Source organism: Hypanus sabinus, chromosome 9, assembly GCF_030144855.1.
Source record: "Hypanus sabinus isolate sHypSab1 chromosome 9, sHypSab1.hap1, whole genome shotgun sequence".
Lineage (NCBI taxonomy): Eukaryota > Metazoa > Chordata > Chondrichthyes > Myliobatiformes > Dasyatidae > Hypanus > Hypanus sabinus.
In genome coordinates this window covers 158,374,338-158,393,197 of record NC_082714.1, presented here as the reverse complement: position 1 = coordinate 158,393,197, position 18,860 = coordinate 158,374,338, and the positions used below count along the sequence as shown (strand labels likewise).

The 18,860-nt window shown below is 41.7% G+C and overlaps 2 protein-coding genes across 7 annotated transcripts in view; one reads left to right on the top strand and one right to left on the bottom strand.

Annotated features, from left to right (window-relative positions):
- rbck1 (RanBP-type and C3HC4-type zinc finger containing 1) overlaps positions 1–764 on the top strand; it is a 61,361-nt gene extending 60,597 nt beyond the window's left edge. For all 6 annotated transcript variants that reach the window (XM_059980941.1, XM_059980947.1, XM_059980946.1 and 3 more), the window contains one exon: positions 624–764. In XM_059980941.1, the coding sequence (XP_059836924.1) occupies positions 624–704 (81 nt within the window). In that variant the 3' untranslated portion in view covers positions 705–764. The remainder of the gene's footprint in view (positions 1–623) is intronic.
- An 8,563-nt stretch (positions 765–9,327) lies between these two features.
- The window catches only part of tbc1d20 (TBC1 domain family, member 20), a 63,076-nt gene continuing 53,543 nt past the window's right edge, over positions 9,328–18,860 (bottom strand). The window contains exon 8 of the mRNA XM_059980938.1: positions 9,328–13,300. Coding sequence (XP_059836921.1) covers positions 13,045–13,300 — 256 coding nt within the window. The 3' untranslated portion in view covers positions 9,328–13,044. The remainder of the gene's footprint in view (positions 13,301–18,860) is intronic.

Genomic DNA, 18,860 nt, shown 5'->3' with positions numbered 1-18,860 from the left:
ATTCCCATGGTTGTGTCATCGTGCCTTTAGAATACTACTTCCTCCTTGGTACGTGTATATCCCATGCCTTCTGAATTGCTTCCAGAAATTTCAGCCATTGTTGCTCTGCCACTGTTCTTTTCCAAACAAATTTACAACTGAGGTGAGGAGGAATTTCTTCAGAGGGTGAAGAATCTGTGGAACTCCCTCCACTGTGGCAAAGTCATTGGGTGTACTTAAGGCGTATGTATATTGATAGGTTCTTGATGCTAAGGGGTCCCAAAGAGAAAGTGGGAAAATAGGGTTTTAAAACAGTCTTAAATACGAGAGATTCTGCAGATGCTGGAAATCTGAGCAAACCACAGAAAATGCTGGAGGAACTGCCAGGCAACACTTATGGAGGGAAAAAAATGATTGAATGGTGGAGAAAACTTGAAGGGCCAAATAGCCTTATTCTGGTCCTATATCTTACAGGAAGAACATTTACTAATTTAAATCATCTCTAGAACATCTAATTTAGTCAAGCATAAGAAACAGAAGCATACAGCATACCACATCTTGTGCTTTATGACTAAGTATTTATACTTTGATTGTATTTAGTTTGTCTGTGCGTAGATTTAATTTATTTTTCGCATTTGTTTCAGGGGAGTGGTGACAACAGTGGAGGATGCCGTTGCCGTGTCAATGGTGTACCATGTCATCCCAAATGTCAGAACTGCCACTGATCCCCTGTGTACTAAATGCAACACCAGTGTACTTGAGACTAGATTCTGCTGGACACGTATTCTCAGCTCTAAAGGAAATTAAAACCATGGCAACATTCTAATTTGTTGGAATCCAGATAAACGCAAGTCTAATTTGAAAGTACTGGCTTCAATATTTTGGGGGAGAAAACGTTCTACTGCATCCGAATAATTATAACTAAAGATTTCCAAAGCATTATTTTCCTGTATCTCTGTAACTGACTGAAACATCTCCTACACGTGCAGTGGCAGAGGTTGGGGAAGAACAATGGAGCACGGTGCCGTTCCCAGCCGCTTGTACTAAAGCTGAACGATTGGCACCGTGAACTAGATACTGAACTTGTGAAGTGTTATCACTGTCCACCGGGAGCAGAGTGCAAATTGAGCAGAGGTGCACAGGATGGAGCATCTTGCCATAAGTAGCTAAGATTTAAAGTGAGATGAAGTGAAGGCAATGTATAGTGCTGTTTCCCAAGCACCAAGTTGGTGACCTCATAGCTGGGTGTTAAGGAAATCAATTATAATAATGTATTATATATTTTTTTTAAAAAAAGCAAGGTGATTGATCAGTCTCATCCCTTTAAATCGGAGAAAGGTAAGTCTCAAAAATGGAGTTAACATGCTTCTGTGGAAACTCTAGAAATGTAGCAAGTCATGAAAAGTACAAAGCTGAGATTCAGCGCACATTTAAAAATGGATTATCTTGTTTCTGTCATTCTGATTCACTTCTCAACATGTATAATTCCAATCTAATAAAGAAACTCCAAAATGCACTTAAAATATCTATTCCCATTCATCCACCAACCTTTCCCTGTTCCCTGATAAATGCAGCAAATAGCATTTTCAAGTCAACTCCTCAAGTCTCTTTTATTGTCATTTCGACCATAACTGCCGGTACAGTACATAGTAAAAATGAGACAACGTTTTTCAGGACCATGGTGTTACATGACACAGTACAAAAACTAGACTGAACTACGTAAAAAACAACACAAAGCTACACTAGACTACAAACCTACACAGGACTGCGTAAAGTGCACAAAAACAGTGCAGGCATTACAATAAGTAATAAACAGGACAGTTGGGCAAGGTGTCAGTCCAGGCTCTGGGTATTGAGGAGTCTGATAGCTTGGAGGAAGAAACTGTTACATAGTCTGGTCGTGAGAGCCCGAATGCTTCAGAGCCTTTTCCCAGATGGCAGGAGGGAGATGAGATTGTATGAGGGGTGCATGGGGTCCTTCATAATGCTGCTTCCTTTGTGGATGCAGCGTGTAGTGTATATGTCCATGACGGTGGGAAGAGAGACCCCAATGATCTTCTCAGCTGACCTCACTATCTGCTGCAGGGTCTTGCGATCCGAGATTGTGCAATTTCTGAACCAGGCAGTGATGCAGCTGCTCAGGATGCTCTCAATACAACCTATGTAGGATGTGTTGAGAATGTGGGGGGTGGGAGATGGACTTTCCTCAGCCTTCGCAGAAAATAGAGACGCTGCTGGGCTTTCTTTGCTATGGAGCTGGTGTTGAGGGACCAGGTGAGATTCTCCGTCAGGTGAACACCAAGAAATTTGGTGCTCTTAACGATCTCTACTGAGGAGCCGTCGATGTTCAGCGGGGAGTGGTCGCTCTGTGCCCTCCTGAAGTCAACAACCATCTTTTTTGTTTTGTTCACATTCAGAGACAGGTTGTTGGTTCTGCACCAGTCCGTTAGCCACTTCACCTCCTCTCTGTGAGCTGACTCGTCGTTCTTGCTGATGAGACCCACCACGGTCGTGTCATCGGCGAACTTGATGATGTGGTTCAAGCTGTGTGTTGCAGCACAGTCATGGGTCAGCAGAGTGAACAGCAATGAACTGAGCACAGCCCTGGGGGCCCCCGTGCTCAGTGTGATGGTGTTGGAGATGCTGCTCCTGATCCGGACTGACTGAGGTCTCCCAGTCAGGAAGTCTAGGATCCAGTTGCAGAGGGAGGTGTTCAGGCCCAGTAGGCTCAGCTTTCCAATCAGTTTCTGAGGGATGATTGTGTTGAATGCTGAACTGAAGTCTATGAACAGCATTCGAATGTACGAGTCTTTTTTTTGTCCAGGTGGAGGGTGGTGGCAATGGCATCATCTGTTGAGCGGTTGGGACGGTATGCAAACTGCAGGGGGTCCAGTGAGGGGGGCAGCAGGGTCTTGATATGCCTCATGACGAGCCTCTCGAAACACCTCATGGTGATGGATGTGAGTGCAACAGGACGGTAGTCATTTAGGCAGGACACTGAAGACTTTGTCGGCATGGGAACGATAGTGGCGGCCTTGAAGCACATTGGAACAGTGGCGCTGCTCAGGGAGATGTTGAAGATGTCAGTGAGATTATCTGCTAGCTGATTTCCATAGTTCCTCAGGTATTTGATTGTCATGGTAGAATATAGGTGGCATGGTAGTGTAGCTATTAGCTTAATGTTTTACCCACCAATAACCTGGGTTCAATCCCTGCCGATGTCTGTAAAGAGTCTGCATGTTCTTCCTGTGACCACGTGTTTGCCTCAGTTTCGTATCACATTATGAAGACTTACTGGTTCGTAAGTCAATTGGTCATTGTAAGTGTTCACATGATCAGGTTAGGATGAAGTAGGTGGGTTGCTGGCGTGTTCTGCACTGTATCTCTAAATAAATAATGCTCAAGGTACTGTGCTGGTGTCTGGAGACTTGCAAGAGACTAATTTAATACTGCTATATACTTGCTGGAGTTTAGAAGAATGAAAGAGGATTTCAGTAAAACCAAACAAATATTGAAAGGCCTCAATATAGTGGACATGGAGAGGATGTTTCCTATAGTGGGAGTGTCTGGGACCAGAAAGCACAGCCTCAGAATAGGAGGATGCCCCTTTAGAACAGTTGAGAAGGAATCTTTTTGGCCAGTGGATGGTGACTCTGGAATTCATTGCCACAGACTGCTATGGAGGCCAAATCATTAGGTATATTTAAAATGGAGGTTAATAGGTTCTTGATTAATAAGGATGTGAAAAGTTATGGGAAGAAGAATAAGACTGAGAAAGGTAATAAGTTAGCTATGATAGTATGATGGAACAGACCTAATGGGCTGAATGGCCCAATTCTTTTCTTCCCTAATGTTTCCTTTAAACTTTTTCCCTCTTCACCCTTAACCCACGTCCTGTTTTTATTCTCCCCTAGCCTCAGTGGAAAAAGCCTGCTTGCATTCACTCTATCTATACCCATCATAATTTTATACACCTCTATCAAGTCTCCCCTCATTCTTCTACACTCCAGGGAATAAAGTCCTAACCTATTCAACCTTTCTCTGTAACTCAGTTTCTCAAGTCCCAGCAACATCCTTGTAAACCTTCTCTGCACTCTTTCAACCTTATTAATATCCTTCCTGTAATTCAGCAACCAAAACTGCACACAGTACTCCAAATTGGGCCTCATCAATGCCTTATACAACCTCACCATAACATTCCAACTCTCATACTTTGATTTATAAAGGCCAATGTACCAAAAGCTCTCTTTATGACCCTATCTACCTGTGACGCTACTTTTAGGGAATTTTGTATCTGTATTCCCAGATCCCTCTGTTCTACTGCACTCCTCAGTGCCTTACCATTTACCTTGTATGTTCTACCTTGGTTTGTCCTTCCAAAGTGCAAAGCTTCACACTTCTGTAATAAACTTCATCTGTCATTTTTCAGCCCATTTTTCCCAGCTAGTCCAAATCCCTCTGCAAGCTTTGAAAACCCTGCTCACTGTCCACTACACCTCCAATCTTTGTATCATCAGCAAATTTGCTGATCCAATTTACCACATTATCATCCAGATCACTGATATAGGTGACAAATAACAATGGACCCAGCACTGATCCCTGTGGCACACCACTAGTCACAGGCCTCCACTCAGAGAAGCAATCCTCCACTACCACTCTCTGGCTTCTCCCGATGTCTAATCCAATTTACTACCTCACCATGTATACCTAGTGACTGAATCTTCCTAACTAACTTCCCATGCGGGACCTTGTCAAAGGCCTTACTGAAGTCCATGTAGACATCCACTGCCTTCCCTTCATCCACTTTCCTGGTAACCTCCTCAAAAAACTCTAATAAATTCGTTAAACATGACCTACCACTCATAAAGCCATGTTGACTCTCCCTAATAAGTCCCCGTCTATCCAAACACTTATAGATCCTATCTCTTAGTACTCCTTCCAATAATTTACCTACTACCGACGTCAAATTTACCAGCCTATAATTTCCTAGATTACTTTTAGAGATTTTTTAAACAATGGAACAACATAAGCTGTCCTCCAATCCTCCGGCACCTCACCCATAGATACTGACATTTAAAATATATCTGCCAGAGCCCCTGCAATTTCAAAACTAGTCTCCTTCAAGGTCCGAGGGAATACCCTGTCAGGTACTGGGGAGTTATCTATTCTGATTTGCCTCAAGATAGCAAACATCTCCTCCTCTTCAATCTTTATGGGTTCCATGACCTCCCTACTTGTTTGCCTTATTTCCATTGACTCCATGCCAGTTTCCTTAGTAAATACGGATACAAAGAAACCATTTAAGATCTCCCCCATTTCTTTTGGTTCCATACATAGCCAACCACTCTGATCTTCAAGAGGACTAATTTTATCCCTGACTATCCTTTTGCTCTTAATATACCTGTAGAAGCTCTTTGGATTATCCTTCACCTTGACTGCCAAAGCTACCTCATGTCTTCTTTTAGCCCTCCTGATTTCTTTAAGTATTTTTTGCACTTTTTATACTCCTCAAGCAGCTTATTTGCTCCCTGTCTCCTATACATGTCATACATCTGTCTTCTTTATCAGACTTCCAATAACCCAAGTTTCCTTATTCTTATTCACTTTGCACTCTCAAAATTTCTCCTTTGAAGGCCTCCCACTTACCAATCACATCTTTGCTACAGAACAACCTGTCCCAATCCATGCTTTTTAGATCCTTTCTCATTTCTTCAAATTTGACCCTTTTCCAGTTTAGAACCTCAACCCGAGGACCAGATCTATCTTTATCCATGATCCAAGTTGAAACTAATGGTGTTATGATCACTGGAACAGAAGTGTTCCCCTACACACACTTAGGTCACCTGTCCTAACTCATTTCCTAATAGGAGATCTAATATTGCATCCTCTCTGGTCGGTACCTCTATTTTCCTGAACACATTTACAAACTCTAACCCATCTAGATGTTTAACAGTATGGGAGTCCCAATCAATATGTGGAAAATTAAAATCCCCTACTATCACAACTTTGTTTCCTGCAGTTGGCTGCTATCTCTCTGCAGATTTGCTCCTCCAATTCTCGCTGACTATTGGGTGGTCTATAATACAAGCCCATTAATGTGGTCATACCGTTCATGTTTCTCAGCTCCACACATATGGCCTCAGTAGACAAGCCCTCTAATCTGTCCTGCCTGAGCACTGCTGTAACATTTTCCCTGACTAGCAATGCCACCCCCCCCCCCCCACCTTCATCCCTTTGTCTCTATCATGTCTGAAACATTGGAACCCTGGAATATTAAGCTGCCAGTCCTGCCCCTCCTGTAGCCAAGTTTCACTAATGGCTATAATGCCGTAATTCCACGTGTCAATCCACGCCCTCAGCTCGTCAGCCTTTCCACAATACTCCTCGCATTGAAATGGACACACCTCAGAAGATTATTACCACCACACACAACCCTTCTATTTGTGACTTTGGATGAATCTTTAACATCATTTATTTTCACCCCCACTCCACTATCTACTCTGGCTCCCATCCTCCTGCAAATCTAGTTTAAACACCCCCCCCCCCCCCCACTCAATAGCACTAACAAACCTCCCTGCAAGGATATTGGTCCCCTTGTAGTTCAGGTGTAACCCGTCTCTCTTGTACAGGTCCCAGCTGCCCCAGAAGAGGTCCTAATGATCCTGAAATCTGAAACCCTGCCCCCTACACCAGTTCCTCAGCCATGTGTTCATCCTCCAGAGCATCCTGTTCTTACCCTCACTGGCACGTGGCACAGGTAGCAATCCTGAGATTACCACCCTCGAGGTCCTGCTATTTAACTTCCTACCAAGCTCTCTATACTCACTCTTCAGGACCTCCTCACTCTTTCTTCCTAAGTCATTGGTACCAATGTGTACCATGACATCTGGCTGAACAGCCTCCCACTTAAGAATGCTGTGCACACGATCAGAGGCATCCCTGACCCTGGCACCTGGGAGGCAACAAACCATCCGGGAGTCTCTGTCGCAACCACAAAACCTCCTGAATGTACCTCTAACTATCGTGTCCCCTATCACTACTGCTCTCCTCTTCTAACCCCCTCCCTTCTGCACTGCAGAACCAGACTCAGTGCCAGAGAGCCGGCTGCCGCAGCTTCTTCCCCAACAGTATCCAAATCGGTATATTTGTTGTTGAGGGGAATGGCCAAAGGGGAACCCTGCTCTGCCTGCCCTTTCCCCTTCCCTCACCTGAAGGTAACCCAGTTACCTGTGTGGTGCACCTTTGGCGATATCTACTTCCCTGAAACTACTATCTATAAACTCCTCATTCTCCCATATGATACGGAGGTCATCCAGTTCCTGCTCCAGTTCCCTAACGCGGTTTGTTAGGAGCTGCAGCTGGATGCACTTCTTACAGGTGTCATTGTCAGTGACCTCCCACATCCTGCAAGAGGACCATTCCAACATCCTGCCTGGCTTTCTCTCTACTCTAAACAAACAAAACTTACCAGAACCTACCCTTGCCTCTGCCTGTTGAGGCAAAGCAGTCCCACTCTGCTCCCTCTCATTCCACTGCCCGCTGGATATGGTGTCTTTTTTTTAAACCTTTGGCACTCTACATTGTGCGCCTGTGCAGTCTAGCCTCTTTTCCCCCGGCAGTGAAAAAACGACTTCTCTCTGAGATTCCTTCTCTCTCAGCCTCTTGTTTCAATTTTATGGTCTTATGCTCTATCCGTGAGTAACTAACTTCCACAACAGAGTGGTCAGTTCAAGTGCTTCAGCCTAATCTGTCAGTGACTGGAACAGTAGGAAAACACTGTAGTTAGTCACTAATCCTTGGCCAAAGGAAAAACTTCCGATGTATTTTGGTTCTAGCAAGGAAGGTAGCTTTCTGGTTGCCTCACTACAGGGAGGATGTGCAAACTATAGAATGGGTGCAGAGGAGATTTACAAGGATGTTGCCTGGATTGGGAAGCATGCCTTATGACAATAGGTTGAGTGAACTTGGCCTTTTTCCCCTTGGAGTGATGGAGGACGAGAAGTGACCTGATAGAGGTGTATAAGATGATTGAGAGGCATTGATCATGTAGCTAGTTAGAGGATTTTTCCCAGGGCTGAAATGGCTAGCACGAGAAGGCAGAGTTTTAAAGGTGCTTGGAAGTAGGTACAGTGGAGATGTCGGGGATAAGGTTTTTTTAAATGCAAAGAATGGTGAGTGTGTGGAATGGGCTGCCGGTGACAGTGATGGAGGCAGATAATGATAGGGTCTTTTAAGAGACTCCTGGACAGGTACATGGAGCTCAGAAAAATAGAGGGCTATGGCTATTTCTAAGGTAAGGACATGTTCAGCACAGCTTTGTGGGCTGAAGGACCTGTATTGTGCTGTAGGTTTTCTATGTTTCTGAAGTGTCGGGAACACTTGGGTCAGACAGCATCAGTGGAACGAGAAACCAGGTGAATACTTAAGAGCAGACACTGTCAGAATTGGAAAAGAGTAAACATATTAGATTTACAGTGGGCTCATGAGGGATGGATAGGATACAGGGAATGCCTCTTGATAATGAGACCAAAAAATATTGGTGGTTAGAAACATAAGAGTTTCTGCAGATGCTGGAAATCCATTTTTCTAGGGTGCATCGCAACCTGGTATGGAAGTTGTCCTGTCCAAGACAGGAAGAAGCTGCAGAAGATCGTGAACACAGCCCAGCACATCACACAAACCAATCTTCCATCCTTGGACTCACTTTACACCACATGCTGTTGGAGCAGTGCTGCCAGGATAATCAAGGACATGACCCACCCAGCCAATACACTTTTTGTCCCTCTTCCCTCCTGGAGAAGGTTCAGGAGCTTGAAGATTTGTACAGCCAGATTTGGGATCAGCTTCTTTCCAACTGTGAAAAGACTGCTGAACAGATCCTGACCCGGATTTGGGCCGTACCTTTCCAAATATCCGGACCTGACTTGCACTATCGTACTTTCCCTTTTCTATTTTCTAATTATGATTTACAATTTAATTTTTTATTATATTTACTTCGATTTGTACTTCAGGGAGCGCAAAGTGCAGAATCAAATATCGCTGTGATGATTGTATGCTCTAGTATCAATTGTTTGGTGACAAGTAAAGTAAATCCAGAGCAGCACACGCAAAATGCTGGAGGAACTCGGGTCAGGCTGCATCTACGGATCCAGCAAGGTATACACAGTGAGTATAGGTAGTAATCAGTGGGATGTTGATCAATCTCATCCCATATTATACATACAAAAAGCAAATTACCTAATTTAGTTAATATCAAATAAACACCTAACTGGGAAACAACCTACAAACCAAATTTTAATGCATAAATTTGACTGACAAAATGAGGTATGATCTATACTTAGCTGGGAAAATGTGGTGTAAAATTACATAGAACAAAAGGAATGCAAGATTCACAAAATGGTTGTCCATTAAAGGTCCAAATGTATAAACAAATCTCACTACAATTCACAAACAAAATTATCTGAATAGGAAAGCTTTATTAGATTTAGTCCTGTATTAAACATTACCAGGTGCTAATTTTACAGATCTTTGTATCCAGTTTCAAGACTGATTGCCCAATGAAAGAAGGATGTTAATGGCTGCTTCTGTTTTAAAATTTATAATGTGATGTAATTCTGTATTAATGAATTACAAAATACAGTCTCAAATTTATATAGCACCTTTTAGAATGCCCAAAGCCCTTTACGATCAATGAAGGAATCGCTTGCCATTGTAATGTAAGAAATGCTTTTAACAGATGATAAGCAGATATTCCTAACACCACTGGCCATAACACTGGAACCATTCTACTCCAGTTCAGAATAGTATTGTGATTTATTATTACTTCAGCCTTAAAATGAGGTACTGTCTACTCCCTCTAGTTGGGTGCCATGGTAGCAGCATTAGAGTTGGGTGTTCAATTCTAGCGTTGTAAGAAGTTTGTACGTTCTTCCTGTGAGCACTTGGGTTTCCTCTGAGTGCTCTGGTTTCCACCCACATTTCAAAGATGCACTGGTTAGTAAGTCAATTTAAATAATTTCATGATTAGGCTAGGGTTAAATAGATGGGTTGCTGGCCAGAAGGGCCTGTTCTGTGCTGTATTTCTAAACAAAATAATGTCTCAGTTTTAAAACTGCACATCCAGCATTCAAGCCAGTCATTGTAATATAACAAGGCATATCAACATTTGGTCATCAAGTCACCATTTGACTGACAAAAATAATGTATTATTAAAATATACAGCTAGTGATTTAGTTTCCATCTCCATTCCTACCTGTAATAAATGAAGGGACCAAGAATAAGTTTTGGAAGATAAGCCTGATAACATGGGTCACTAACACCTACAGGCACAAACGAGAATATGTGTGTGAAGTGAGATCAGAGTTACCAATGCTACTTCCTTGAAGTGCTAGTCACCCCTTTGGTAGAGATGAATTTTGAATGGAAGGAACAGGTTTAGTTTTCACTTATGCAGTATGGGCTCCAGTGGCACGACCAATTGCTTACCCCATTTAGTGAGAAGTGGGTGGTGAGATACTGCTGCAGTACGTGCGAACACCATTACAAATACTACTGTAGTGGATGACATTTACACAAGTGGGCACCAAGATAGTGAAATAGTTGTCGTGACGCTATTACAGCTCAGGATGTCGGAGTTCAATTCCACCACCATCAGCAAGGAGTTTGCACATCTCTGCCAGTGAATGCATGGGCTTCCTCTGGCTTCTCACACAGTTGAAAGATGTACTAGCTAGTAGGTTAAGTGGTGATTGTAAATCGTCCTGTGCTTAGACTAGAGTTACATAGGTGGGTTGCTGGATGATGTGGCTCATTGGGCCAGAAGAGCCCGTTCCGTGCTGTATCTCTAAATAAATAAAAGTGATTCTGCAGATGCTGGAAGGAATTCTTGAGCAACACACTCAGAATGCTGGAGGACCTCAGCAAGGCCTGAAGGGTCTCAGCCCAAAACGCTGACCGTTTATCCTCTTCCACAGATACTGCCTGACAACAGCTCACCACCACATTCATAAGGTCAGAGCTTGACAATAAATAAAAGTTTTGTAAACATAATCCATATTCCATGAATGAGAAGTAAGTTTCCTTCCAACCAGAATTCACCCCTTTTAAAAAGCCATGGCTAGCTCCTTGAGGCAGCAGCTCGTGGAGGCATCATGATTAGAAATCAAGCCCTAATGAAAAGATTGCTTATCTGCAGAGACATCAACAGCGAGAAGAAAACATGAAAGGAAAATTAAAGCATTATAGTAAAACCATTTTACCACCAATATTTCTGTAAATTAAGCATATTGGGTATCTTCACAAAATTATTAGTAAAATCTTGTAATTACAGAAAATAAAGCAAAGATTTGTACATTGCTGATCAAAGCTAATAACATATCCAGAACACAACTCTTTCATGCCAAAATCTCAAGTAACTTGTCTTACAAGGGATAGCAAGACAAGTTACAACTCTTTTAGTGAGGTTAGTGTGCCTGTTGACACCAGTATTAAGGCTGCAATATAATTAGTTAAGCCCAACACCCCTACTGAGGCATAGGCCACCGACAGCAATATACTACAGTTAAAATATTTAAAAATTTATTTATTAGTTAGCTTGTAGCCCATTTGCCTGTGTCACATTCGTTAAACAGGTATCAGTAACAAATAATCTTTTGAGCTAATATTCTAGGCTTACATTGACATACAGTGATATAATCTGCAATAAAGAGTTAATTAAAGATGTGTTTTTGCACTTACTGAAAATGATTGTTTGGTTTGTAGCAGAATGAAGAAAAGAAAAACATCCCACAGATTACTGTTGAGGTATCTCGTCATAATGGTACCGATAAGCATTGTTAAAAGCAGGGCAGTTTAGGGGATGGTAGTGAAATGCAAAAATAAGTATAACTACCCTGAGAAAATGAGACTCACTGACAGTCCACATTCATCCTCCTTGTGTAATGGTGTGGTCAGGTGACCAGCATCTTTTGCTGCACCAAGTCATCACCAGAGTCACCCACATGGAAAGGCAGAAAGAACTGGGAACTTCAGTTAGTTTAAACCGATTGTAGGAAACCCATTTTATTTCCATCACCCTCCCCCTTTAAGGTGTTGACACCTGCTGTGGAACAAAGTCAATTTAATAACTAAAGTGACTCTTCTTTATTCATGACTGCGAACGGTCAATGTTGGCAGGTCATTCAAGGAAGGTCAGCTCAGCCAATTCAGTTATTCCATTGGAAATCTGTCTGAAGATCTCTTGGCCAAACACCCCCTAATGCCAGCCTGACAGAGGTTACAAAAGTTCAGAAACATTAAATCAAATCTGCTGTCTTCAGCTCTACATATTTTGAGAAAATGCTGCTCTTGTTAAATAAGTCAGGGGAATAAATGTACAACAAGGCACAGTTCAACAAGTTTTTGAGATGGCACTGGACCTGTTCTCTTCTAGTCACCGTCTTATACAAAAGTGTTCTACTCTATTATGTCTCAAAATTTAGTTGAGGAACAAGTGAAACAGCTTTATTAACCAGTAAAGATGTAAGACTCCTACCTGGGTTAAAAATCAGTGTTTGCACATAACCAACGCGATTCTTTCGCCAATACTTCTTAAAAAGCTCTAAATCTTATTTTAGGGAGCAGACAAGTTAATTCTTCCATTAAACTGCCCTAGGTAGCACAATAGTATGCCTGCTAGAATATGACCTCACATCATCCCACATCCATTATTGCAGTCGCCTTTCTTCAGTAACGTAAACAAGATTAGTGACATGCCGTATAAGAACTCAGCGGCATAACTTCACATCGATCACGTTGAGGCAGTAGATTTTTCAAACAAGTCATAGCCCAATATTTTGTTTCAAAAATAAAAGTGGTGGTATATATTGCAGCTTTATCCTTGATGCAATTCACGCACAAAGTGGCAGCCAAAAAAAAAATCCTGTGTCCATCCAGTCATTAAATGAATGTGTGGAATAACCTGCTTCCAGTCTTCAGTGATGCATTCAAAGCTAAAAGGAAATGACAGTGAAAGAAAATCATGCCCCTCTCTCATAGCACGTGATCGGGGTTTTATAAAGTGGCTTTTCACGGGAAGAGTTGAAGTTCAAACTTCGGTGCCCATTCCAATGCACTATTGACCACTGCATAGGCCGCCGCTCCCAGTGCTACAGTTAGACCCATCACTGCCAGTTTTATCAGTCTCCTGGTCCGCCTTATTGCCACATCTGTGCTCGCTCTGCGTGCCTGCTGCACTCGGTCTTTAAACCGCCTCCGGAGCACTGTGTCAGGGTGCTGCTGAGCTGACACCAGTTCAAAGTCTTTGAAGGTCGAGACAGCAGTGCTGTGGAAGTAGAAAGGCACAGAATTCTCAATTAGGCAAATCACATGCAGTGTAAAGGTTCACTTATTCAGTAAAACAATAAAGTCAACATAATACATATTTAAAAATTCTAATTTAGAATTTAATGCTGGTGAAAAATGTCTGTGTTCCTTCACTGTGACCCCCTGCTGTAACAGTAGGTCTGGAAGATCTGCCAAAGGTCAGGAAGGTGAGAGAATAAATTATGCTGCATTCACCAACTAAACACTTGGCCAGTGTCTTACGGTAGAACCGAGCAGTGATCTGAGGCAAACAGTCCACAAACCTTCATCAAAACTCACATGTGACCCATAAGGTCCAGGTGAGGATCTAGACAACATTATAGAGTCAGACCATTACAGCCCTTCGGCCCACTAACTCTATGGTGAACTATTATTCCGTCTTGCCCCATCCTGGCCCTCCATACCCATCCCATACATGTGCTTCTCTTAAATGTTGCAATTGTACCCACACCCACTACTTCTGCTGGCGGCCAATTCTTTACTCACATCACCCTCTGAGTGAAGTTCTCCCAGGGTTTTCCTTTAAATATTTCACCCTTCATCCTTAACCTATGACCTCTATTTCCAGTCTCAGCCAACCTCAGTGAGAAAAGTCTGCTTGCATTTACCCTATCCCTACCCCTCAATTTTGTACACTCATTATTTATGAAAACTTGTTAACATTTATTCGTCAGAAGACAATGATAATGGGTAATCCAAACAGATCCTACATTTGTAGTTTGTAAAATGCATTCCCCACTACTGCAGGCTTGCACACTATAAAATGCCATAAAAGGATTAGAAACATTATGCAAACTGACCAATAGAATCCCTTTAAAATTACATCACTAAGCTGGAAGATAACTAATTTAAAATTACAGCAATAACCTTGAAAATAATTAAATTCAGAAAGTTAATCCTTCAAAGTTCAAATAAAATTTATTATCAAAGTATGTATATGTAATCATAAGCTACCCCGAGATTCATTTTCTTGCAGGCATTCACAGTAGATACAAAACACAATAAAATCAATTTTAAAAACTCCACAAAGACAACCAAACAACCATTCTAATTTTTCAGATCAAGATTGCCATTAGATATATGTTTTATTTGATATCTTCAGCTATGTTTATTCACTGATCTGCAAAATAACCATTTATACAGGCACTTTGGAATGCTAAATGGTTCAAGTTCCTATCGCATACCCAGCCATCATTTTGTAACATTCAAAGAGATCAACAAAATGCATTCAAGAGAAAATGAAAAGGCAAAGATGGCAAGAGAACAAACAAAAGAGATTCTACAAATAATGGAAATCCAGAGTAGCACACAAAATGCTGGAGGAACTCAGCAGGTCAGGCATATCTATGGAGAGGAATAAAGATTTGACTTTGGGCTGACAGGACATATCGATCAGAAAAACGCAATGATGTTAAGACAGCACAACTCCATTCGTTGCAATAATATTTAGGCTATATTGTGCAAACAGTTGAACAATGGCCTCAGTAATCTGATGGTGTTTTCCTAAGGGTTCATTGTACCAATGCTCTCTGGTACTGGCCTTGGGCAGCAGCCTCAGAAACACAACACACCCAGAAATACCAAGCATTTCGCTTCCTTTAACTTTGGACTTCAATGAAGTTCTGCAAATAGTTACTCAAATCCCCCACTGTATAATATTCACATACCTAGTATGTTCAACAGCAAACCGCATAAAAGTCGTTGCCACCAATTCCATAATCACTCCTGCATAGCTGCCAAGGACAAAAGACTTGTACCTCTGTACTTGGCAAGCAATAGTATGATAGATAATAACCTGTCAGTTAACTGGTCCAGAAATTGAAGTGATCAATGGGACACTGCAATTTGACTGGTATTGACTCAATTTCTTGTATTCTCTCAAAAAGCTTCAGAACGTTGGACCTCAAAGTCCAGAAGGCTCTTCAGAAGTCAGAATTGAGGCATAAAACTTGTGGTTATGGCCATTTAATTAAGTGTCCGTAAAAAAAAACAGTAACCAGCTTATTCCACTGTGATTTGAACAAAGAACGAACAAGAGAACAAAGAAAGAGTGAGAAAAGCAAGGCAAAGAACAAAAGTCATGGTTGACTTGTACAAGCTAGACAGATAAGAGACATTCCATTGATAAGGAACAACCTATGAGACAGATTAATTGGTGTGACACAGGTTGAAAATGATAGAAAAATACACAACCAGATGTACTATGATATCTGAAAATTCACTGAGCAATTACAAACAGCTGATTACATGAAAACATGAACAAGCATAAAGTTAAACTATAAGAAAAATAATAATTTTGACTCCAATTTAACAAGAACTTGACACATTTTTGTCTTTATCTTCAGAACACCACCATTTTTCTGATGCCTATGACTAACAAGAACAGACAAACTTGATATTTATTTGAGTCACACACAAAGTGCTGGAGGAACTCAACAGTTATAGCAGTGTCTATGTTGGGAAATGAACAGGTGACATTTCAGGTCGAGACCCTTCATCAGGACATACTTACTTTTCATGTACATGTGGGATTCTGCTGTATAAACTGGCTATCACATTACTTCATAACAGTGCACCAGAAAAGTCCTCCATTAGCTGTAAATCAATAGGTCGCTGTGAAAGTTACTTTATAAATACATGTCCTTTCTTTGCCTTGCAATGCAAGTACCACAGTGAGCCTACATTCTCTCGACCACATGAAAATTCCCACACGAGTTCTAGCACATGAATTCATTACTGAAGCACAACCTTCCCAAGAACTACTCAACGTACAGAAACCTTGAAGGCAGCATACACACATTCCTGGCATATATGGCAACTATTCAGCATTCTCCAGAAAGGCACAAGGTCAGGACAAGAACCAATGTTTCATTTAAGCTTTTACAATATTGCAGCCTTGATCTTTACCCTTACTGGATTCAGTTAAATTAGAATCAGGTTTAACTATCAGTGGCATTTGTCGAGAAATCTGTTGTTTTGTGGCAGCAGTACATAATAAAAGCTATAAATTACGGTAACTATATATAAGAAGAGAACGTTACGGTGGTGTGAGGCGCCGATGCTATTTTTGCTGGTGGGAGGGCCGTTGCCTTCCTGCTGCTTGTGTATGGATGGGGAGAGCTTTAGGTTTCTAATATTTAACTGTTATTCACTCTTTGGAGCACTCCTCTGTTTTCATGGATGTTTGCAAAGAAGAAGAATTTTAGGATGTACATTGTATACATTTCTCTGACATTAAGTGTACCCATTGAAAATTAAATTAAATAAGTAGTACAAAAGGAAAGGAAAAATACTGAGGTAGTGTTCATGGGTTCATTGTCCATTCAGAAATCTGACGGCAGAGTGAAGAAGTTGTTCCTGAAATGTTGAGTTTGTGTCTTCAGGCTCCTGTACCTCCATCTTGATGATAACAATGAGAAGAGGACATATCCTGGGTAATGGGGGTCTTTAATGATGGATGCTGCCTTTTGAAGGTGTCCTGGATATTGGGAAGGCTAGTGCTTATGATGTAGCTGGCTGTGTTTACAATTTACTACAGCTTTTTTCAATTCTGTGCTGTGGCTTCTCTATACCAGATAGTGATGCAGCCAGTTAGAATGCTTGACATTCTATCGTACATCTGTAGAAATTTGTGAATGTTCTTGTCAAATTCTTACTGCTGTTGTGTCTTCTTTGTAATTACATCAATATTACTTCAGACAACCAGCATAAATCATCCAAGTAAAGGTTACAGAATATTATTGGTCTATTTTGTCATTTCACTGTGACAAGAAAATCTAGAAACATAGAATCCAGCATAGGAACAGCCTTTGGCCTACAATGCCAAATTAAACTAATCCTTTCTGCCTGCACATGACCCATTTCCCTCCTACCCCAGAATATTCTGTGTCAAAGTGCCTCCTAAATGCTATCACCACCTCTCCAGCAGTGTATTCCAGACATGCTACCACTACGTGTTGAATAAAACTTGCCTTGCACATCGTCATAGGAACAGAATGAGGTCATTCAGCCTTCAGTTTGCTTCAAACAGAATTGACAAAATACTGTGTAAACCATTTTACTGCAACCTTACAAAATCTGACTCATAATATTTGCTTCCCATGCAACATCTGATCATCTTGTAAAATTAATATCCTAGATTTACAGATATACAAAGAAGGAAGCCTTAGGCCTTAGTATCTACACAGCTAAATTAAATGTTCCTGCTCTTGGTCTGTTTCCTTCCTGAACCACTAAAGCTCATCCACCAGTCTCAAAAGTAATTTCCCGCTAATCCTTTTACAATTATCTTCAGTCCAACCTCTCTTCTAAAGGAAATTGTTGCTTCCTAGCCTCTCCTAATTTTATGCATTTGGATTAAATCTCCCCTTAGTCTCCCAATGGGAAGAACATGGCCTTAGCCTAGCTAATTTCTTCTTGTAACTTAATTTATCAAGCCCTGGCAATAAAATGCAAAACCCTCTGTACCCACTATAGCTCTAATGACACCACCACCCCCCCCCCACCACCATTATGTGGGAAGCATTACCATGTTGCACTGGTAGTGGACCAGCACAGTACTGTAGTAATTTTATGTATTGCACTGTACTGCAGCTGCTGGAAAAATAATCAAATTTCATGACATACATGTGTGAGGGATGATAAACCCGATTCTGATATGCGTCTCTATTGTGGACTGAGAGTGGGAAGGGGAGCGGGGAGAAGGGAATCAAGGTTGGAAAAAGGGAAAGGGAGAAAGGGAGCAGGAAGCACCATAGAGACATTCTGAAATGATCAATAAACTAATTATTTTGGAATCAAATCACCTTGCCTAAAGCTCAGGGCTGGGTGTGTCTGAGCCCACACCACCACCACCAACACCCCACCCCCAATCCCTGGCACCCCTCTCTGCAGCTGTCCCACACTACTCCCACGGCGCTCCACCTTCACAATTCCCAACATTCTTTGCTCCCACCAGATTTACAAACACGTTCTCCAGTCCACGTTGACAAATACAGTACTCTGCGAAAGTCTTAGGCACCCTAGCTATATATCGTACATGTGTCTAAGACTTTTGCATGGTACTATATATAATTCAAATGTCATCATCCTAGTCTTAAATAGATAGAATAGTATAGCACAGTACAAGCCCTTCGGCCCACAATGTTGTGCTGACACTCAAACCCTGCCTCCCATATAACCCCTCACCTTAAATTCCTCCATATACCTGTCCGGTAGTCTCTTAAATTTCACTAGTGTATCTGCCTCCACCACTGACTCAGGCAGTGCATTCCACGCACCAACCACTCTCTCAGTAAAAAATCTTCCTCTAATATCCCCCTTGAACTTCCCACCCTTTACCTTAAAGCCATGTCCTCTTGTACTGAGCAGTGGTGTTCTGGGAAAGAGATGCTGGCTGTCCACTCGACTATTCCTCTTAATATCTTGTATACCTCTATCATGTCTCCTCTCATCCTCCTTCTTTCCAAAGAGTAAAGCCCTAGTTCACTTAATCTCTGATCATAATGCAAACTCTCTAA